This window comes from Diabrotica undecimpunctata, chromosome 1 (genome assembly GCF_040954645.1).
Source record: "Diabrotica undecimpunctata isolate CICGRU chromosome 1, icDiaUnde3, whole genome shotgun sequence".
NCBI classification, from domain to species: Eukaryota; Metazoa; Arthropoda; class Insecta; order Coleoptera; family Chrysomelidae; genus Diabrotica; species Diabrotica undecimpunctata.
In genome coordinates this window covers 142,043,488-142,068,148 of record NC_092803.1, presented here as the reverse complement: position 1 = coordinate 142,068,148, position 24,661 = coordinate 142,043,488, and the positions used below count along the sequence as shown (strand labels likewise).

The window sequence follows — 24,661 nt, the reverse complement described above, 5'->3', positions numbered from 1 at the left end:
AGTGGATCATTACCAAAGATAATCAATCAGGGATCTGAAATTTTACCGGACGTAACACCCAATGAAGTTCGAAGGTCAGTGCAAGAAATGAAAAACAAGTTCCCCGGAGGCGATGAAATAGTGGCAGATGCCTTGAAGGTGGCTGGAAAAAGATTATGGCAGGTCCTTGCCAAACTATTCACTAGATGTTTGCAATAACACCAACCCAGTGGTATAACGCAGAAATTATCATACTTCATAAAAAAAAAAATGCTACCGACCTCAGGAATTACAGGCCCATAAGTCTACTTTCACATATTTATAAACTATTTACAAAAATAATTACGAAACGACTAGAAAATAAATTGGAATTTTATCAGCCCATAGAACAGGCGGGTTTTAGAAAAGGCTATGGAACAAACGATCACCTACTGGTAATAAAAAATCTTATAGAAAAATGCACTGAATATAATAAACCACTAGCTTTAATATTTGTCGACTATGAAAAAGCATTCGACACCGTAAATCAACAAAAAATGTTGGAAGCCTTGACAGAATGCCGAATTGACTATCGGTATATAAATATAATTAAACATATATACCAAAACGCAACAGCCAGTGTTGTGTGATCGTCAGACCCAGAAATTCCCGATACAACGTGGAGTACGCCAGGGGGACACCATATCGCCGAAACTGTTCACTACGCTTTTGGAATATATATGTAAAAGGGCAAAACTGACCGACAAGGGCATAAACATAAACGGAGAAAAGCTTAGCCATCTAAGGTTTGCAGATGATATTGTACTAATAGCTGATAGGATAGATGAGGCCAAAGAACTTTTAAATCAGCTCTACCTTTCCTCGCTAGAAGGGGGATTGAAAATAAATATACCTAAAACCCAGATGATGACAAATCTTGTAGTCACCGAAGATATATGCGTAGGAACAAGATCCATAGACCAGGTAAGGGCCTATAAATACCTAGGTCATGAGATTCGCATAGGAAAAGATAACCAAACCGTTGAGCTTCTCCGTCGTATAAGACTGACTTGGGCAGCCTTCGGCAAGCTGAACCATATTTTCAAATCGTCTGATATACCAATATGCCTTAAAAGAAAAACGTTTAATCAGTGTGTTTTGCCAGTGTTAACTTACGGTGCCGAAACGTTGACCATAACAAGGAGAACAGTTCAAAAGATCCGTGTGTGTCAAAGGGCGATGGAGCGTGCTATGTTGGGCGTTTCACTACGAGACAAGATCCCAAATCGCCAGCTACGACAAAGAACAGGAGTGGCTGATGCAGTAGAGAGAGTAGCAACACTAAAATGGAACTGGGCAGGTCACGTGGCTCGAATGACAGACAATAGATGGACAAAGCGGATACTGGAATGGAGACCAAGAGATGATGCCTACCGAAGTAGAGGTCGTCCACCAACACGTTGGACTGACGATCTAAAACGTTGTTATAGGAATTGGATGCAAGAGGCACAAGATCGAAATAGATGGAAAATTATGAGAGAGATCTATGTCCAGCAGTGGATAAGCGAAGATTGAATGATGAATACTTATTTTACAAGAACTTTATTTTCTTGTCAATCTCTTGTACGTTTTTAAGAATATTGGACTTAGTGTATACTCACACTTATATTATTTATACACTGTGTGTCAGCCAAATGGAATAAATTAGTTAAGAAATAAATGAGGAAGTTGCGCATTTTTTTTCATAAAAACTGTTTATATGGGGTGTATCAGATAACGGTGACCAATACCAACTTGCTTATTTTAAGTAGAACATCCTGTATGTTAATTAATTTTTAGATTCCTCAGATCATTTCAGACATTTTTTTGAATACAATGTCCTACGCCTATCTTTGACTGTTTCGAAAATATTAAGTAAAATGCAAACATTCACATTTAGAAAAGAAAATTATTTTTATTTGTCGAAAGTCGCTACCACTGTCTTATTACTTCTTACTGATTTAGGTCTTGGTAATGATAAAGTAAGCAAAAACTATTTAAGCATTTCTTTTTATTGATATGTTAAAAAAAACAAAAAAATGTTTACTTTGTCTACAGAAGTAGTTGTCAGTGCTATATTCGTTTGAATTTCATTAACCGCAAGCCAGAATAATGGTTCATTTAACAGAAATGCACAAAATTACAGTTATACAGATGATTAACTATGGAGATAAGACACGGACGCAAATCAAAGTAGCTCGTTTATTTCATGAAGGATTTCCTGATTTGCCGCACATATTTTAAGGGACAATTAGTAAAATAGAGAAGCAATTCCATGAGCTGGGCCATATTAGGAAGGTAAAAAAAGAAGCTGCCAATGCAATAAGTGAGAATACCAAATTGGCTGTTGTGCTTAAGTTTGAGGAACATTCACATACTTCTGTTCGAAAAGCAGCCCCAATACTCGATATTAGCTATTCATCGGTTATTCGAATATTACAAGAAAACAAAATGCATCCCTATAAAATTATACACATTCAGGAGCCCACGAAAAATGATTTTGACAGGAAAACGTATTTTTGTGAATAAATGATGGCAATGTTAGACAGCAATGTGATCCAATTAAAACATGTTTTGTTTTCTGATGAGTGCAACTTTACTCTTCACGGTCATGCTAATCAGCAAAATTGCCGGTATTAATCCAGGGAAATTCCCCACTGGATGAGAAAAGGCAATACTCAATACCCTGAGAAGGTTAACGTGTGGGCAGGAATTATTGAAGATCAGATCATAGGTCCCTTTTTCATAGATGGCAATTTTAATGGCGAAAATTATTTAGCATTGCTCCAAAATAATGTAGTGCCAACGTTGGCCAACTTTTATCCTGATCCAGGAAAGCCGCAAGTTCCAGCGAATATGATATGGTTTCAACACGATGGAGCACCACCCCACTACCAAATCCATGTCTGGCAGTATATCAAAAAAATATTTCCAAATCCATGGATAGAGAGACGAGGATCGACGGAATGGCGAACCACGATACCCTGCTTTGACGCCATTAGACTTTTTCTTATGGGGATATGTGAAAAGTATTGTATACAAAACTAAACCCACAGACTTAACTGACTTACGAAGACGAATAACGCTTGCGATTAGATCGATCACACCTGAGATGTTGAGTAACGTTAGAAGGAATTTCTATTCACGGTTAGGGTGTTGCCAAGGCGTTCGTGAGGAGCATTTTGAACATCTCCTACATTATTGTTTAGAGTTGTATTATTTAGAAGTTTTTGAATATGTTGTTTGTAATAATTTTTTTCTAAATGTGAATTTTTGCATTTTACTTAATATTTCCGAAACAGTCAAAGATAGGTATAGGACATTGTATTCAAAAAATATCTAAAATAATCTGAGGAATCTAAATATTAATTAATATATAGGGTGTTCTATTTAAAATAAGCAAGTTGATATTGGTCACCTTTATCTGAAACACCCCGTATAAAAAGTTTTTATGGAAAAAAATGCGCAGCTATAAATACTAATCGACATATTCGACCGTTTTTTCGAATACTCCCTCATTTATTTATTAGATAATTTATTCCATTAGGCTGACACACAGTGTATGTATGCCGTGTGTTTCATTTATACTTTATTCTGTCTTATTTAGTTTTGTCGTCATTTTTCTTGGATGTTCTATCTTCGAAACATTTTGATGCAATTTGTTTATGGATTGTTAAGTTTCGAAAAATTTTCTGATATCCTGTTCTGAAGCTATTTTCTTGTGGCATCTTAATGCAGTTACTATTTTCGTTGGGATTAAGCCACAATATAAGTTTAAAATAAGTTTATTTTTGACTTTTCGATTTCCACTTCGGAACTTATTTTAAACTCATATTGTGGCTTATTCTCAACTAAAATAATAATTGCATTTCTGATATTCTTCATCAGAGATCAGAAATCTAGTATTTAATTTATTATTATCCTATTTTTTTACTTATTTTTCTATTAATTTTAATTATTTTTTATTTCAATGTGCATTTAAATTATCTTTTCCAACAATATGTTACTTACTTTACTTTATCGTGTCCGGACATGTCATTCATAAAATTTCGGCCCAGTATCGGGCTACGTCGGTTTCATCTTTGTTGGTGAGCCACAAATCTTCGAGGGTACATCGATGAGGGCAGTTTCTGCATGTAAGAAGATGTTCCATATTCTGTGTTTTTCCACAGTCACAGTTCACATCATCTTGGTCGATTTTCCCCATTTTGCCATGTTTGATTTTACTGGAGCGACCCCCGTTCTTATCCGATTCATAGTTTTCCACGTTTTAAAGTCTAGGGACTGGCCGGTCCATTGAACCTGGGGAAGAGGAAAATACTCAGGCGGTTCATCCTGCACTGTTCCAAGGAAGATTTTCCTAGATTTTAGTCGCTTTCGTGGTGTTCGAGCTTTGTATAGGGCATGCCGCTCGTCCGCGATCTGTTTAATTTTCTCTATGTGCTCTGCAACGCCTCTGCGTGTTGAGGGTTCTGCAAAACCCGCTGCTTTATATAGATTTGAGAGTGGCGTTGGTTTAATGCACCCCGTTATTATCCTGCATGTCTCATTTAGCGCAGTATTAACTTGTTTGGTGTGGGCAGGTCTTCCCCAAACGGGGCACGCATATTCAGCAGTTGAGAAACACAGTGCCTGTGCCGTTGTTCTTAAAACGCAAGGACGTGCGCCCCATTTACTTCCCGTTAGCTTTCTGAGTATGATGTTCCTAGTTGTTACTTTCCCTTTCGTTTTACCAACCATATGTGTACCAATGTCTCCTAATATATGTACATTACTAGAACTTGTTGTTCTTATGTGTTTCATATTAGCAATTCTCACTAGTGTTAAATCAGATAAGATGGAAACTACATGGTAACATTCCTTGTAGCATGATTAATATATGTTGATGGTGTATTGATGTGGGAAATACTGAAAGCGATTTAGAACAAAAACGGAAACAGTGAAGCCCTTGAAGAAGAAGGTTTAAAACATAATTAGTCAAAAATCTTAGTTGGTAAAAAATACCAAATTTGGATGCTGACAGTACTGTGAAAAGTAATAGTTTTAAGTACTATAAATCAATTTAACAAAATAATGGAAAATAAAATTCCAATAACACGGGAAGGAAAATTATATAGCTATGTTATAAAACCAACTATGATGTAACTTTTTCTGTCTACCTGAATGTCAGAGAGTTAAAAAAAAACAGGAACAACGCATGTTGCAGAAATGAAAATGCTTAGATGTATAAGTGGAGCAAAAAAGGAAGGGAAAGTTCGTATAACCTACTGGCTAAGGTCTAGTGTTAGGGTTTTCAGGTCGCGCAAGTGCCACTAACATAACTTATCGACCACTTGTGTAACCAAGACAGATGACTTTGCCTGTCCTATATATATTATATATATATATATATATATATATATATATATATATATATATATATATATATATATATATATATATATATATATATATATATATAATTCCGGAAAATCTGGGAGTGAAACCAATTAATGCAAAAATTAGAGCGTATGTTAAGATGGGTAGAGAACGTTGAGATTCTAATCAGCCTATACGAAGAATTGTTGATCTGCAAATTCCGGAAAAGAGTATGAGATAAAGACGAGGGAAGACGGTTAGACAACACGTGTTGGTCAAGTGAATTGATATTAATCCATATGTGCAAAAAAGCAATAAATTGTTATAGAAGCATTGGAATCAGTGTATCTTTCTTTCTTTATTACGTAAAGTAGTTCGCTATAGTTACTTTTCTTTTCTTAATTATTATTTTCGCTGTAAGAAGATTTTTTTTACTTATTTCAGAGAGCAAAATCCCAAGGCGCTAAAATATTAAGAGATATTTGGGAGGAGGCCGATTTTGAGGGAATTGTTCGTTATGCTTCTATCCATACCGTAAGTTGATTTTGTATTTTATGTAATTCAACGTGAATGTGTTTTAGAAACAATGCAAAATATGTAAAACTTCTATAAATCTGCTATAATAAATACACCTTAGTATTAGAGTTAACTAAAATTTTTCTTGTTCATAATATTTGTCGGGAAACTAAATAAAGTTTCTATATTCTCTTATCTAAAACAGAAAACTAAAGAAACAGAAATCATCAAAAAATTAAAATCTTTCTGATCTTATTGGTATTACCGTCCAACAAATTTGCGAATCCCTCAAAAATTTATTACTGAATATTTATAATTTATTATTGACTATTATTTATCTGACTATGTGAAAATTATGTGTGGAGTGACTCAAAGCTGTATTTTGTCTCCTCTAACCTTCAATCTGTACTCTGAATGAATATTTATCAAAGCTTTGCACGAAACTGAAAAAGGTTTTCTACTAAATAGTTACCGGCTACACACCAGATATTGCAGATGACACCATAGTATTTGCGGACATTTTAGAAGACCTACAAGTTCTTATGAACAAAATCGCGTATTACAGTCAACAATATGGACTCAATATAAACGTTAAGAAGACAAAGCTTATGATAATTAGCACGAAAAGAAATATATTTTATATCTATAGCTTATGATAATTACCAATCCCATGTAGAAAGAGTGACTCACTACAACTACCTCGTCACCATAATAAATAAAGAATGGACCAACAACCAGGAGATTAGAGCACGCATCGGAAAAGCTAGATCTAGCTTCAATCGGACGGGGGCATTCTTCAAGAGTCACAACCTCTCTTTTGATATAAAAGTAAGAAGGCTGCGATGCTACGTCTTCTCTGTCCTTTTTTATGGTGTGGAATCGTGGACCTTAAACAAAGATATGTGAAGAAAACTGTAAGCATTTGAGATGTGGCTATATCAAGGAATGCTTAAGATCCCATGGACTGACCGAGTCACAAATGAGGAGGTCCTAAGAAGAATGAATAAGAACCGAGAGGTACTGACCAGCATAAAATCTCGAAAATTACAGTTCTTCGGACATATTATGCGAAATAAATCCAGATGTGCTCTCCTTCAAGCCATCCTGCAAGGAAAAATATTTGGAAAACGAGGTTTAGGAAGAAGAAGAACATCTTGGTTAAAGAACCCCAGAATCTGGTTCAACACAACATCTGTGCAGCTTTTCCGCGCTGCTGCAGATAATATAATCATTTCCATGATGATCGCCAACATTCGTAACGGATAGGCACATCAAGAAGAAGAAGAAGAATTAGGTATTTATCTTTTTACACTACAATAACAATATTGTAATGTAACTCTTTTAATTAAACACTGTTAAAATCTAAGATAGATAAGATAAATACTAAATAAAATATTAAAGTGTAGTTGAAAAAAGACTAACTAACTTAAAGAAACCCTAGCGTAAATATGTCGAAAGAATAAAGAACTATGTATACATAGAGACAGAACTTACTGTTGCTGTGAGAATGTTTGATGTTGCCTTGATACAAGAGCCCTGTGTATACCTGGATCAAACAAAACATCTGACGAAGTCCCAAAATTTTTTATTGTACTTAAGGGAACTCACACTTCCCATATTTCTCTAAAAAATAGTAGTGCACTTAGCTAAATCGATTTGGGTTATAATGATCGAGTAGAATACCGTGAATTGTAAGTTTTATCATTGAGCTACATTTTCAATTCGTGACTTCGTAAACACGCGTACTTAAATATCTGGTAATAGATTCTGCATTTATAGTTAGCTTAGTTTTGATATTTATATAATGTTAATAATAATTTGCAGTACGGAGATACAATCCACACTTTAATAGATAAAAGTTTATACCGAGGTCAGTTTCTACCTGGATATTCGCCATGTCAACCAGATCCACTAGGAAAAATGCTGTAAGTATATAACTACATAGATTTTTTACAAATATTTTTAACGACATCGTTTTAGCTAAGACTATTTACGTATAAATCTCTGTATACACATAGACACACACATCGCAAAAAATCGCATGAATTGTACTGAAGTGTCAAGAATTATATTAGTTTTGTGTCTTGTAGGTCTAAATTTGTCAAATTGGGTACACGTAAACTCATCAACAACTAGCATAAATACCCTATTTTAGCACCAACTAGCGCAAATTGTCTATTCGCGAGGAACCGCAAAGTGGGCGACGCCTGATAGTAGATTTCAAAAGCATCTACTTCGGGAAAACTTTGAAATTGTGATTAATTTGTATACATATTAGCGACCGGCTTATATTGTAATTAACAATGACTTCGACTTTAAAAAACTATTGCAGTCTTCCTCAGTGTTATACTATTATAATTCACAAAAAAATTCCATACATAAGTTTCCGCTGGACGAGAATATGAGAAAAATTTGGCAATGTATTTTGCTAAATGGCAGACCTATAACCAAGTACATGACTGTGTAGTTTACATTTTACTGAGAACGATTACTTTCCAAATAAATGTTGATTAAAATATTATTTATCTTTTAATATATTTATATCTAATGCTGAAACTAAATTGAGAAGACTGAAAAATGCTGTTCCATCAGCTGAAGTGCCCAAAGGTCTCATGAAGTTATTAGTAGAAAACGTCGTAATTTACAAAATATAATGTGGCCAGCTCCAAAAATTGCATCACCCTCAACTAAAGATCTCTGCCGACCTTGCAACCACAAAAATAATTGAGATAATGTAAATTTTACTTCCCGTGTTTCAGACATACTGTAAAAAAACTGGAACCGCTGTTCTATTTAGTCCTGTAGACTACTTTTGAATTGAAAATACAGCATATCAATTTTTCTATGGTAATTTATACAAAACTCTATAAAATATTTATTTTCAGTCCAGCCACAAATTTGGATTTCATCGACCATATCGTAGGAAACCAGGCTGATAAAGAAATGGAATCCGTTGCCAAATGGTATGAAGATGTTCTACAATTCCACAGATTTTGGTCTGTAGATGACAGCCAGATTCACACTGAGTATTCTGCACTACGATCTATTGTAATGGCTAACTGGGAAGAAAATATAAAGGTAATTATTTAATCTCCAAACTTTGTATATTTGAATTATTGCAATATACATGTGTATACAGGGTGTTTAAAAAAGGTATGTCATAAATTAAATCACGCATACCGGGGACAAAAATAAATTTATTGAATCCAACTTACCTTAGTACAAAAGTGTACACAAAAAAAGTTACAGCCCTTTGAAGTCACAAAATAAAAATTGTTTTTTTGCATTATCTCCTAAACTACTGTGCAGCCTTAAATCCCCCCAAACTTTTGAGTGTGTTCAATGTGGCATCATTAGTTTAACACATTATTTTTAAAACTTTTTTGCCTCTTATCACTTTTTCGGAAAACTAGTTTTTTCCTAGTTAGCCACAAAATTACAATTAGTTTCTATGGATACAATAATTACAAACAGTTCCATCAATAATAGTCAATAATTTGAAGCTATTATTTATTGTGTGAATAAGATTAATATTAAAAATTTTGATATTACAATGGCTACACATTTCAGGAAATGGCAGATATGCATTTAACTTTGACTAAGTTGGATCAGAATAAATTTTGATTTCAATAAACTATCGGGAATATCGTAGGTGAATGTCAAGGAAATGTGCAGGCGTTATGCAGTAAAATATCCCAATCGAAATACACCCGATAGACGATTATTTCTGACCATTGATCGTCGTTTATGGGAAACGGGTACATTTCAACCGCAAGTTGCTGGCAATAGTGGTCGTCCAATAATGGACGCAACTAATGAAGACATTTTAAAAATCATTGAAGAAGTCCCTGGAACAAGCACAAGGGTAATAGTTGCTCAACTAAATGTTCCTCGCGTAAGGGTTTGGAGGCGTTTGAAGAATCAGCTGCTTAAACAAATCACTTAACAACGGTTCAAGAGTTATTGGTTTGAAGATTATCCTAAAAGGATTAGATTTTGCGATTGTTTGTTAATGGAAAACACTCGAAATGTTAATTTTATTAGAAATATTTTGTTTACCGACGAGGCTACCTTCAGTAGAAATGGAATAACAAACCATCATAACAAGCACATTTGGGACGACGAAAATCCTCACGCCAAAAAAATGACTCATCACCAAAGGACTTTCAAAGTTAATGTTTGGGCAGGAATTGTGGATAACAATCTAATATCTCTTAACCCCACGGACTTTTGCTGTTGGGGGTTTATGAAAAAGAAAGTGTATTCTGTAACAATAGAGGACGAACAACAATTGAGGGTTAGAATATTTGAAGCTGCAAATGAGTTTTGTCAGAAAAATATGATTTTTCAACGCATTCGGTTTTCCTTATTAAAACGATACCGAATATGTATTGAAGAAAATGGGGGTCATTTTGAACATTTATTGTAATATCATATTTATACAGGTTATAGACATTTTTTGTACTCGTTCATTCATTTAAGCCATTTATTTAGTTGCACGTAATTTTTAGGGTTAATGAAGGTTAATGGAAAGGGCCGTAGAATGTAGAATGTAGAAAATGGGGCGGCCAATAGAGCCTGACACACTGCGACCTTTGCAGATCTATTGTGTTTCCCCCTTATTTTAAAGCACTTCATCTAGCTTGGTCCTCTTAATGAGACTCAACAGCCTTGATAGTGGCCTTTTCATGTAGCCTGGTGCTTCCAGTTTTTCCTCTCCGAGTTCTAGAAACCGCATTCGTGCGAGACCTTCGCAATGGCACAGAACGTGAACAGCGGTTTCCTCTTCTTCCAGACAGAAACGACAGGTGTCCTCTTCTGTCAGGCCTATGAGACTCAAGTGTCTATTGAGTCTACAGTGCCCAGTGAGCAGACCCACTATCATTCTGACAGTCCTGCGTCTGTGCGAAAGTAAGTCTGCTGTAAATTCAGCCGAATGTCCTATGATGAACTGTTTGGCCTGCCTCTGTCCTGGTGAGTTGTTCCACCACTCAAGAGACTTCTGTTGCACCCATTTGTGTATGGCTGCCCTTTTTATCGTATTTGCGATTCCAAAGAAGGGTTCCGGACCAACCAGTGGCGTAGATGCGCCTTCTCGGGCCAATTCATCGGCCTTCTCGTTGCCACGATGACCCTTATGTCCCGGCACCCAGGCAAGTGTCAACCTGTTTTGACTTCCCACCTGAGAGAGGACATCCAAACAGTTCCATACCAGCCATGAATCGACCTGTACCGAACTGAGAGCCTTTAGAGCCGCTTGACTATCCGAATAGATAACGATGGAGTCGTTATCTACATTTCGGCCGATTAGTTCCATAGCGCACCTGTGTATAGCAGCTAATTCGGCTTGTAATACGGTCGCGTATGTTCCTAGACATACCCGGACTTCCGTCCTTGGTTTTATGCCATATATTCCAGCCCCCGTACCTGTATCCGTTTTGGAGCCGTCCGTATACCATATTGAGTTTGCTGTTAGCGGCGGACCAGTTTCCCAGTCCTCTCTTTTTGGTATTGTAATTTGAAAATTTTTGTTAAAACTATACCTCGTAACCATTCGGTCTACAGGCATTCCTAGAACGGGGTCTGCCTTTATGTCCTGGTATAGCCTTAAGTTATCAGCTCCCTGTATGATACTTATTGGAGCTTGGCCTTGGATCAACCGATGTACTGTTGATCTGGCTTCACTCTGTATGTATATATGCAGAGGTGGTAGGTTCAGCAGAACTTCTAGCGCGTCCGTTGGGGCTGTTCTCATGGCTCCTGTAACACTCAAGCATGCAAGCCTTTGTGTGCTACTGAGCAATCGAATCGCCCCGGACTGTTGCGTTTTGTTCCACCACGCCACTGAACCATAAGTTATCATGGGCCTTATAACCCTTGTGTACAACCAGAGGTTCATTTTAGGATTTAACCCCCAATTCTTACCACACATTCGTCTACATGTATTCAGGGCCATAGTGGCCTTCTGTGTGACTTTCTGAATGTGTGCATTCCATGTCAGCCTCTGGTCGAATATTACACCTAAGTACTTGGCCTGACTTGTGAATGGGATTTCTACTCCCTTGAGCACTAGTGGCTGTAAGCCTTGCAGTGCTCTTTTTCTGGTGAAGGGAACAACAGATGTTTTTTTAGGGTTAACCTTCAGGCCTTCTTCCTCACACCAGCTGTCCACCATCCTCAGAGCGACTTGAAGTCTCTCCGAAATTATTTTGGTAAAGCGTCCTCGGACTACAATTATCAAATCGTCCGCATAACCCAGACAGTGAAAACCCTCCCTGGACAGTGTATTAAGTAGGTCGTCCATAAGCGTAGCTCACAGTAATGGGGATAAAACTCCTCCTTGTGGGCAGCCGCTTCCTGCCTTCGCTTCAATAGTGGCTTCACCTAACGAGGACACAATGATCCTGTTTGTTGAGGTCGCCTTTGTCCACTCGCATATGAAGGCAGGAACTCCTCTTCTTTTAAGCGCGTCCGTTACAGACTCGAAGGAGACGTTATTAAACGCTCCCTCCACGTCCAGAAACGTCGCCACCGCTATCTCCTTGTCATCTAGCGACTTTGAGAGCAGTCTGTTAAGATCATCCAGCGCCAAGTCAGTTGACTTTCCTGGCTGGTATGCATATTGGCGATCGCTAAGTGGATTCTCCATCAGCACGTCGTCCCTAATATACCTGTCTATCAATCTTTCCAGCGTTTTTGCTAGGAAAGAGGATAGACTTATTGGTCTGTATGACTTGGGGTTCTGGTCCATTACCCTACCAACCTTGGGGATATATGTGACTTTCACCCTTCGCCATGCGGTTGGAATATATCTCCATGCCAAACTAGCTTTGAATATCTTTGTTAGATGCGGGATGATCACATCCTGTCCCTTCTGTAGCAAGGCTGGGTAAATCCCGTCCATTCCAGGTGATTTGTATGGCTGGAATTTATTGATGGCCCACCTGACTTTTTCCGGTCTCGTGATGTCGGTAGCTAATTTCCAGTCCGCCTTAGTAGGCCTTCTGGGATGAGCTACCTCTACCGAAGGAATATTGTCAATGGATGAGCTGGGAAAATGTACCTTGGTGAGCATTATTAAGCTTTCCTCCAGGGTTTCTACATACGTTTCGTCCTCTTTCTTCAAGAGGCCGACCTGATTCGCAATACCATCCTTAGCCAGGACCTTGTGGATTCTGGAACATGCGGGAGCCTGTTCGACTTCCTCGCAGAACTTTCGCCACGAGTCTCTTTTGGCTTTTCGGATCTCCTTATTATATTGCGTCAGTTTTTCTCTATAAATGGCCCAGTCCTGGTTGAATTTGGCTTTATTGAATAGCCTTCTTACATCTGCCCTAAGCTTTTGTAAGTGTTCATTCCACCAGGGTGTGTTTTTCTTTCCTTTCTTTTCTCTCTCTGGACAATTCTCCTGGTAAGCGGCCAGAACAGCTCCCCTCACCGTTTCGATTGTCAGTTCGAGATCTTTCGTATCTTTTATGGTGCCGATTCCTCCCTCAAGAGACTTCTCGAGTGAGCCTCTGTAGCCCTCCCAATCCGTCTCTCTCGGGTTCCTAAACCTTGCCACCATTCGAGTCGAAGTAATTAAATCAAATCGAATGTGCCTATGGTCGGAACATGAAGGTTCCTCTGACACATGCCAATTCTTTATAGTATCGTACGTTTTTTCACTGCAAAGTGTTACATCTAAGACTTCTTTGCGCGTGGCCGTAACGAAGGTAGGTTTATTTCCTATATTGGCTATTTCTAAACCCATGCTTAAGATGAACTGTAGTAAAGACTCACCTCGACTGTTGATGTTCGTACTCCCCCATGCCAGATGGTGGGCATTGGCATCACATCCCAGTATTAGATGAAGGTTCTCCCTTCGGTTGTAGGTTATAACGTCCTCTACTATGCCTGGGCGGAAGACCTTCTCTCCAGCGAAGTAGGCAGAACAGACCAACCATCTTTTACTACCTTCCTCGGTGGAAGCGGTTAAAATACCTGTAACAAAGTCTCTGGAGCAAAGATCCGGAATCAGTGTACAGTTTACTTCGTTACCATATACAATGCATGCTCGAGGTGTCTCTCCTTTCGCATCGTATAGTAACTTACCTTGTTGCGGCTTTAAGCCTGCAATCTTCCCTCCGTGGAGTCATGGTTCCTGCAGTAGGGCCAAGTCCAGGCCTTCCATGTCAAACCTTCTGCACAAAACCGCCGACGCAGCTTTAGCATGATGAAGGTTGACCTGCAGGACCTTTACTCTGCCTTCCTCTAAACTGAAGGCTAACTTTCGGGTTTTCCCGTGTCCTCTACCCCTTCCATGGGAGCGGCCACCCGCTCAGTGGCTTCTAGCCTTCTGGGCGGGTTTGTAGCACTCCCCTGCAAGTCGGTACGGACTTCTTTCGGGATTATTCCTTCTTTAGCTCCTTCCCTCGACTTATCATCCTTAGGGCGAGCCTTGTGTTTGGTCGAAGTGTTAACCTTCTTTGGCGCTGCTTTAGAGCTTTGCCCCTCTGAAGGTTTTACTTCTTTTCTTTTTTGCTTAGCCTTGACTGCCGAGGTTGCGGCAGTTACGCCTTGCAACCCCGATGGTCCGGCCTCTGCAACCTTCTTAATGTACCCATCATCCTTGACACGGAATTTAATTCTTCCGATGCCAAAGTAAGGACACATTTGAAGTTTGTTGAGTTCCTCAAAGGACTCTTTGTCCATTGAGAGGACCCATACCTGCCCTTTTTCTGCAGGTGTTTTGCCCAAAACGGTCCATATAAGGGTGTTGAGCTTTCGGTTGCTGACCCTTAATCGAGTCAGCACACTTTCCGCCTCCCACCTCTTTCCGTCCTCGTCTGGGATGTAGACAGTGCAAGAACACGGCCTCTCGACTTCACTCTCGTCCTTAGCCTGGAGGCTTGCACCTTCCCAAGGCTTCAGAGTGGGAGTAGTGTCCCTGAGCCATTGTGCGCTAAATAAAGGGCCGTAACTAAATAAAATCTGTTTTTTGAAAAAGTGATAAGGCAAAAATTTTTAAAAATAATTAATCACACCCCCCTTAAAATTTTTTTCTGTCCTTAGATTTTGTTGTTTTTTTTTGTATGAAAAATGCTTTCAGAATAGGAAAGTAACGTATCCATTTTTATAACAAAATGTCAAATAGTTTAGGAGATAATAATTTTGTCCCCGAATGCGTGATTTAATTTATGACATACCTTTTTGAAACACCCTGTATAATAACAGAATTATTTTAATTTAATTTTAATATCAGAAATTAATCATAAATTGATCGAAATTCCGCAATAAATAGATTGCTCACAGAAATTGGGTCTTGAATTAATTGATTGGTTTGGCCCAAATAACATTAAAAAGACTCAAAAAGAAATTTCACAGTCTGTTCTATTTATTCAAAACGGATCTGACAAGAAAGTTTTTTAGTCTTAATTGAATTAGTTTCGATCATGCCTATAATTTTATTCTAGTTTGGGTGCGTTTATATCTATATTCAATTCGACTATTTTGTAATACATTTGCTTTGATCTAGTGTTCCATACAATCGAATGCTTTTTCTAAATCAAATATTATTATAAATGACGGTATTTGCTAATACTCAGCATTAAAACATGTGATACAACATCAGAACGTGATTAGCATTAAAACGCATATAAACACATGATAATTGAAAGACAAGAATTACTTGGTTAGATAAATTCACAAATTAATACCAATTATTTTGTTACAATAATTTAGATCAAACATTTTGTTCTTTTATTCTTATATTCTTTTTTGTATATTGTCCATTTTTAGATGCCAATAAACGAGCCTGCTCCTGGAAAGAAGAAGAGTCAAATTCAAGAATATGTTGAATATTACGGTGGAGCTGGAGTACAACATATTGCTCTTAACACACAAGATATAATAGCCAGTGTAAGTAAAACGATTAAACGCACATTATTTTTTAACTGATTGTGGGTCGTGTCACTTTTTACATTGGCGGCAATGCTTAGAGAAGAAACAATAGCAAATAGTTTTAAAATACGAATATATTCAACTAGTAATTAAAAATAAAGTTAAATATATTCCGTTGTAATAGATACAAAGCCACTTTGATTAAACATATTTACATTAAACAATCCTAGTACTTAAAAAACCAGTTAAATATTCAAATACGTTAAACAATATGTAACTGAATATTTTATACATAGAAATAAACCACAATGAATTGTCAAAATAAATACATATTTTTTGTTTTGTTTTAATGATTTGATTTTCAATCAGAAAATTGTTTCTTCTCCTTAGAGTGCCGTCTCCCTACGGAGGTTGGCAATCATAATGACTATTTTTATTTTTAAACTTTCTGCTCAAAAGAAATCTTCTTCCCTGATCTTTTTCTGTATTATAAATCTTAACTTTTCATATTTTAGTCCCCTTATCACGTGCCTATGGTATTCAAGTTTTCTTATTTGTATATTAGTGATTAGTTCTATTTCTTTACCAATTCTCTCCAGTACTTCTTTATTTGTATTTCTAATAGTCCGTGATATTTTTAATACCCTGCAGTCTAAGCAGAGATAAAAGTTCCCAGATACTAATATTTTTCTACTTATTATATTATCACGTTACCATTAATTGTGAATATGTGGTGTATATTTTATGGCCATATTGTAATTAGCATAGATGTATTTCGTTTTTTTAACGTTTATAGTAATCTCCATTTCAGCACTATTCTATAACTAACGCTGTGATATTAGGAAGCGTGTTTTGAAAAAATTCTTCATAAGATAAGTTAAATAAAAGTCACGATAAAACGCATCTGTGTCTAACTTCCAAACTGCGTCTCACTAATATCCTTCTCTAACTTTTCATAAATTCTCTTATGTATTACTTTAAGCAGTACCTTTAAATTATGACTCATATGGCTCCGTGTTTAATAGTTGGAGCACTCTTTTGCTTCTTGATTTTTAGGGATATTAAACGCTTTGGGAGTTATAAACGCTAATTTCAGCCACTCTTGTGGTATTATTCCTGTATCGTACACCTTGTTGAACAAATCTGCATACTTTGAAGATTTCCTTTTTCACTTTAATTCAGCTGCCTTATCATCTTTAGAGTTTTTGATAGCATATTTGATTTCATCCATCGTGATCTGTCTCTCTAAATGATTTAATTATTGCATCTCCTATATTTCATCTCTTTCATCTTGAAAAAGTTCTCGAACTTACTTTCTTGTCTTTTATGTGTCCTTGCTGACCTTTTTGACACACAATATATATCTTATGGAAACGACATGTCACAGCAAAATATATTGAGAACCATATACGTTATATCGGGTAAGCCAAAAGAAGCGGGATGGTCGAATATTTTGCGAAATTTACATCGGATAAAAAAACTTAAACTTAAATATGAACATTATTTAATATGGCAGATTTGGATTACTTATGCAAAAATAATTTAGAGACATGTTTTCGAACTGTTGATGGATGTTGATTAGTATAATTGGAAAATAATGTAAAGCTCTAATATGTCGAGAAATACACTGCTAAATGAAAAACCAAAAAGCACGTGTTTAATATTAACATGGTGTGGGGGTCCTGTTTGCTGACATTTCTCAGATTTTAAATTTTTAGCAATGTATTTCTGTAATTGTTTTGATAATTTTACTGGGGTATCAGGATAAATCGTATTTTTTCGGTTATAGCGCCACTATCTATCACGAATTGGAGAAAATATCACGAATAACTGAAAAGGGATACCAGAAGTACAACTCATACATACAAAAAAGAAGATAGAACACTCGCAAATAAAAAACAATCAGTGGTGGTTATATGGAAGAGGCTTTTAAATGAGCAAAATGCAAATGAGAATGAAAATTTCCGAATACAGGATGGTGGCATAATAATAGAACTGCCTAGTATAGGAGATTAAAAATATAATCAATGAGCTCAAAAATAACAAAAGACCAGGAGAAAACTAAATAGCTGCGGAAATGGTAAAAAATGAAGAAGAGGAGATGCAAAAAAGGATCTAGAGTGTTATCAAGAGGATATGGGAAAAAGAAAATATGATCAAAGATTGGGCCAAAGTTTTACTGTGCCCAACATAGAAATAGGATAGATTGGAATGTGAAAATTACAGAGATGTTACTGTATTGGTTAATATTGATACAAGATATTACCCAAAATATTAAAAGAGATTCAATAGATTGGCTGATGATTAATTAGGTATCTGACCGGTTTTAGAGTTAACAGATCAGTGACAGATCAGATTTTTAAAAGAAATTCAAGCTACTTGCTATGAATATGCTGTAAATATATAATAAGGTAATCGTTCATGCACTGTTCATAGATTTTAAACAAGCGTATGATAGGATAAGAAGGAAATAAATGTATGAAGCACTAAGCTCCTTGGGCATACCCGCAAAACTGGTCAGATTAGTAAAAATGACTGAATAGCATACGAAATCATGTAGTATGAAGTCATATAATTATGCCCTTACACAAGGAGATCCGTTATTCTTGGTGCATTTTAATTTGGTTTTGGAAACAATAATTAAAGAACAAAAAAGAATTACAAAATGTTATAAAAATATTAAACCAGGAAAAGTCAAAGTACTGTCATGATACTCAGGAATACATAGCGTTTACTTTTATGTCTAATAAATCAAATGAAAATAATTTCGAGAGAGTCGTCCATTTTACTTATCTGGGGGTTATTATAGAAGAAAAAGTTTAGGAAGAATGGAAACTAAATGCCAGATTGGCAAAGGGAAATAAAGAGATAGGAAACCTTAGACCACTGAGGAAATCCAAATATGTGCCAAGAAAAATAAAGAGTTAAGAATATACAAAACAGTAATAAAGCCCACAGTGACGTATGGTAGTGAAGTATGGACAGTAAAAAAAGCAAATGTGGTGGAATTAGAAAGATGGGAAAGGAAAATGTTCAGAGCTATATATATGGAGGCAAAAACATGGTAGAAGGTTGGGTGCAACGAAGAAACAGGGAGCTAGAGAAACTGTATAACGAACCAAGGATAAGTCGTTTTATAAAAGCATAGAGAATTATTTTAACTGTGGATCAGCAAAACATTCAGTCTAAACTAACATCAAAATCTTTCTTCCAAACATCCATATCGTCTAAAAGAGATGTCATATTCTGATCCGTATGAACTATTGGATTACTAAAGTTTCTTCCTCATTTAATTTGTCGAACTCCTTATCATTGGCTTAACATAAAAGATTCAAACGGTAAAAATAATTTCTTCAAAAATTTTCTTCTGATATCACTTTAGGTGCAAGATTATAACGTATATTTGCAATATTGGTTCATAACTGCCAATGCTATAGGATAACAAGCATTGTAATTAAATTGAAAATTAACACCGGGTTACTTAGAAAATGTCTGAGATCGGAAGATAAACTAAGGTAATTTTCTTTTAAAATGTGTTCATTAGGGCAGCCTACCCAAGGAGGCAAAGATAAAGCTAAGCTAAGTCGTCATCTTGTTGATTTTGAATAAATTGGTCCTATTCGTAATTAAACCCACTTAGCATGTTTTTAAAAAACTGTAGGTCCAGACGAAATACCTGCGGAACTACTGAAATGTCTAGACGATGAAACTCTACCTGTACTTCTGGACCTATTTAATGAAGTATATAAAACTGGAAAAATCCCACAGGAATGGTTGGTGTCCACCTTTGTAGCAATACCAAAAACAGTATATGCCAAAGATTGTTCAGACTATAGGACAATATCACTAATAAGCCATACCCTCAAAATATTTCTAAAGGTGATTCATGGAAGATTATATAGAAAACTAGAAGATGATATGGATGATACTCAGTTTGGGTTCCGCAAGGGACTGGGAACAAGACAGGCATTGTTTGCTATTAATGTCCTCTCTCAAAGATGCTTAGATATGAACCTAGATATTTATTCCTGTTTCATCGACTTCGAGAAGGCATTCGACAGGGTCCGACATGAAAAACTAATAGAAATACTGAGAAACAAAGATATAGACAGACGAGACTTACGAATCATTATCAATCTGTATTGGAATCAAAAGGCCAATATAAAGATAGAAGAACAAAAGTCCGAAAATATAGATATAAAGAGAGGAGTAAGACAGGGCTGCGTTCTGTCACCATTACTGTTTAACGTGTACAGTGAAGCCATATTCCAGGAAGCGATAGCGGATCTGGGTGATGGAATCTCTGTAAACGGAAGAATAGTAAATAACATAAGATTCGCTGATGACACCGTTATAATGGCAGACACCCTGGAATCGCTACAAGAATTGGTAAATAGAATTAACGATTATTGCATTAGATACGGACTAAAAATAAATAAGAGAAAAACTAAATTCATGATTGTCTCAAAAACGCAACATGGAAATGAAAGATTAATGATAGAGCAAACCCAAATAGAAAAAGTAGAGACATATAAATATCTGGGAACCTGGGTTGATGACAAAAATGACCAAAGCAGAGAAATCAAAGTCCGAATTGAAACTGCAAGGCAAGCATTTGTGAAAATGAAGACAATGCTTACCAACAGAGACCTTCAGTTGCATCTCAGATTGAGGGCTCTAAGATGTTACATATTTTCTATCTTACTATACGGAATGGAAGCTTGGACATTGAAGAAACAACACATAAGGAAAATAGAAGCGCGTTCGAAATGTGGTGTTACAGAAGAATATTAAAAATTCAGTGGGTTCAAAGAATTACCAATGCTGAGGTACTACGACGTCTAAATAAGGAGTTAGAAATTATGAACAGCATAAAAAGAAGAAAACTAGAATATTTGGGTCACATAACCAGAGGAGAAAAATATGAGCTGCTGAGAATTATTATGCAAGGAAGGATCCAAGGAAGAAGAAGCATAGGAAGAAGACGCATCTCCTGGCTGAAAAACCTTAGAGAATGGTTTAACTGTAGTTCACTACAACTTTTCAGAGCAGCAGCTAACAAAGTGACCATAGCCGTTATGATATCCAACCTCCGATAGGAGATGGAACTTTAAGAAGAAGAAGCATGTTTTTATATGCAATTGATTCTTTTAATTTTGATACTGTATGACACTTTTACTATGGCCAATGAAGAAAAAATGGCATTACTAAACACTTCAGTACTAACTAAGGTATCCACAGAATAATGTTCATTTTGCTTAATACAAGAGTCAGATTCTGATCGACTGTTTTGTATATACGTGGATGACTCTTTAGAAGCGAAAGATGTGGTTTCAGTATTTTCAGTTTGTTCCAAATTTAACACTCCAGTACATTTATGATTTTCGAAAAGATATGAGGCTACACTTGTATCTTCTGCTGGGATTATAGAAGTATGTTCTTTATTTTTAAAACTTACAACCCAATATGGTACTTTATTTATTATCTCTAGAAACATTATATTTAAGTAAATGTTGTCATACAACTGACAGTAAATATAATAAAAATCTTAGATGGGGCATGTGATGAGAATGGAAAGGAAGATGATGCCAAAGGATGGCCTACACAAAGATGGCTTGATAGCGCATAGGAAGATCTCAGTAAGGAGGGAATTGATGGTTTGAAAAAACGAGCAACCAACATAGATGAATGGAGGAGAATAGTAAGTCAATGTAGTATGCAAGGAGCATAATTGGACAAGAATCTTTGTAATACTTAAGTATTATATTAATTGTATCTATTAATTGTATTTTGGCCCTATAACTTCAAGGCCTTCTGAGCTTTGTAAACAAATTACAAATAAATGTTACTTACTTTTGGGTCAGAAATTCAAATCTACTATAAAAAAATGGCGATTTTTATGTAAATTTCCAAGTTGCCCCACCCTTGCACACAAGAGTTAATTATAGGGATCATGTTTGTTGTCTTTGGATATATTTTTGTAAGGTATTGAACACGTAAAATAGGAAAATGGGAGCAACATGGAGATTCCGCGAAAATGCAGAGGAAACGGCCGAACCTATTATCCGTAACCGCGGGGAATTTGTTAGCCGATACTATAACTAGTTATATATATATATATATATATATATATATATATATATATATATATATATATATATATATATATATATATATAGAACATCAATAGAAACAGACATACTAACATATATAGAACAAAAAAGACTAAAGTGGTATGGACATGTAAGAAGAACTAGCGACAGCAAATGGATAAAGAAAATAACCGAATGGAGCCCCATAGGAAGGAGGAAAAGAGGACGACCCCGAAAATCCTGGAGGAACGAAGTAGACGACGCCATGAGTAAGAGAGGACTGAACGATGGAGAATGGAACAACAGAGAGAGATGGAAACGGTTGAGCGAGGGAAGGCAGTGAATACTGTAGAATCCCTAAATATATATATATATATATATATATATATATATATATATATATATATATATATATATATATATATATATATATATATATATATATATATATATATATATATATATATATATATATATATATATATATATATATATATATATATATATATATATATATATATATATATAATAACGGATTTATTACGGCTGTCGCCGATTCTCCGCCCCCAATTTCCATCTTTTTCTGTCATATGCAGTTGCCTCTTCTAAGTCTCTTGCCTTAGAACTACTATAACTAGTTACATATAACAAATATTTTTAGAGGCTGATCAAGTACGTAAATATACCTACAAAACACATAATAGTGTTTTAAAAGCCTAGATCTGTTTATAGAACATAAATGTAAAGTATAAAAATAGATCTTTTAGGTCGTTGTATAAAAAAGTCAAAATTTCTTTTTTACTATATATAAATTCTGTTATAAATTCAGTTATTTTCATCAGTTAAGTTTTGTTTCTATTATCATTACAATATTTAATTTGGCTCTATACTCTTTTAGGTTAAGAATTTGAAAGCTCGCGGTGTTGAGTTTATGGAAATCCCCGACTCTTATTACACCATTTTGAAAGAACAACTTAAGGCTAGTAGTGTTAAAATTGCTGAAGACCTCGATATACTACAAAAACTTAAAATTCTGATTGACTTCGATGAGAATGGATATTTGTTACAGATATTCACGAAATGTCTTGAAGACAGACCAACCGTTTTTTTGGAAATTATTCAGAGAAGAAACCATAACGTAAGTTTGGAATGCCCTAAATTTGAATTTGAATAATTAGAGCTCGGGAAATATGCAAAATGCATATTTAAGTGCATATTTGGATATTTTGTATAAATTGTATGTGCATATGCATTTATTAAAAGTGCATATTTTCAGGTATACCACAAATACCTCTTATTGGTATTAGCATAATATGACAATATGAACAGTAGAACGCGATTATTAAACGCCGGCAATAAATAAAATCATAAATTATAAATCAATATGGTTTTTTCCGAAAGCTTAACAAATAACAAATTACCAGAATTTGTATTAGCAAAAGACAAAATGTAATTGTCGTTCTGTCAGTAGTTACAGTTATTTCAGTAAAGTTGTGTTTAAGTATTTATCAAAAGTATTTGAAAATGTCAAAACAAAGTGCAAGTAAATCAATTCTTCTGAAAAAGTGGATTAATAGTAAAACAGAGTTCAATTAAACAGAGCAATGATGATGAATCAAAGACTAAATGAATATAATAATGTAGATAATACAAATTTCAATAATTTTTTTTTTGACTTTAACATAAAATAAATTAAATACCTTCAATACAAGTGTTACTGCGTTTTTTATTTATATGCATTTAATGCATATTTAATGCAATAATAATAAAAGCATAAAAAGCATATTTTAGTGCATATTTCAGTTTTTGGTGATATTTTCATGCATATTTTAGGGTTTTTAAGTGCATATTTCTCGAGCAATTCCCCTATTACTCACAATGAAGTTATTCTACCACCGACCACCGATTTTGCATACTACAATTTACTATGCATCTTCAGGCCTACGGCACACAGTAAATAAAATGCTAAAATTACAATAACCAGTATTAGGGTCCTGTCTGGTCTATCTCTTGTTTGTATCAGAAAGACCAGTATTTGCAGTAGTTTCTATTTTTATATTCTATTTTAAAAAAGGGTTTATTGCTTCAAAAAGCAACTTTTTATTAAAATCTTAATATTTTTAGGGATTTGGTGCAGGAAATTTCAAATCTCTTTTCGAAGCAATAGAATTGGAACAAGCCAAAAGAGGAAATCTATAAAAAAATGTTTTTAAAAACAAATTGTTTATAGGATATATGATGATGCTTTTCATAGTACTTTTTATTATTTTTATGATACATATTTTAATTCAGTAATTAAGAAGGGAACATATTTAGACTGAGACGCAGCTGTGCTTATATACGATTATTAGTTATGTTAAAGATTTGTATACGTAAGAAGATACTATATTGTATAGGATATAATTTAAAATAAATACTCTAAAAACGACTTGTTTTAATTTAAACCCCCTCTTGCGGATTTTAATGAGATTGTGTATCGAGTAGTTCTTGTATAAAAAAAATATGGAAAATTAAGTTGGCTCCATCTATCTATCGTAAGTCTGTAAATTCAAACAAATACCACCTTTAGTTAAGATAAATTAAAATATTTTTTTACCGCCAAAAATAAGATGTTTTAACCAAATAATGCTTCAAATAATAATATAATGTGCAAAAAAATATTATTTCGCTTACGTTAATGAACTTGCATTTTATCCTTAATTATAAGTAGAAAAAAGTTTAATTTCTCTTGATTATTTATCGCCTAATAGTTTTAACTCTACTAATCTGCAAGTGTTTACTTTAAGTTCTAAAATGATTAATTTACAATGCGTAAT

General features: G+C 35.3%; 1 protein-coding gene across 1 annotated transcript in view; it reads left to right on the top strand.

Annotated features, from left to right (window-relative positions):
* Hpd (4-hydroxyphenylpyruvate dioxygenase) overlaps positions 1-24,273 on the top strand; it is a 45,127-nt gene extending 20,854 nt beyond the window's left edge. The window contains exons 6-11 of the mRNA XM_072520154.1: positions 5,800-5,889; positions 7,696-7,796; positions 8,757-8,949; positions 15,652-15,771; positions 22,744-22,983; positions 23,970-24,273. Coding sequence (XP_072376255.1) covers positions 5,800-5,889; positions 7,696-7,796; positions 8,757-8,949; positions 15,652-15,771; positions 22,744-22,983; positions 23,970-24,044 — 819 coding nt within the window. The 3' untranslated portion in view covers positions 24,045-24,273. The remainder of the gene's footprint in view (positions 1-5,799; positions 5,890-7,695; positions 7,797-8,756; positions 8,950-15,651; positions 15,772-22,743; positions 22,984-23,969) is intronic.
* The last annotated feature ends 388 nt before the right edge of the window (positions 24,274-24,661 follow it).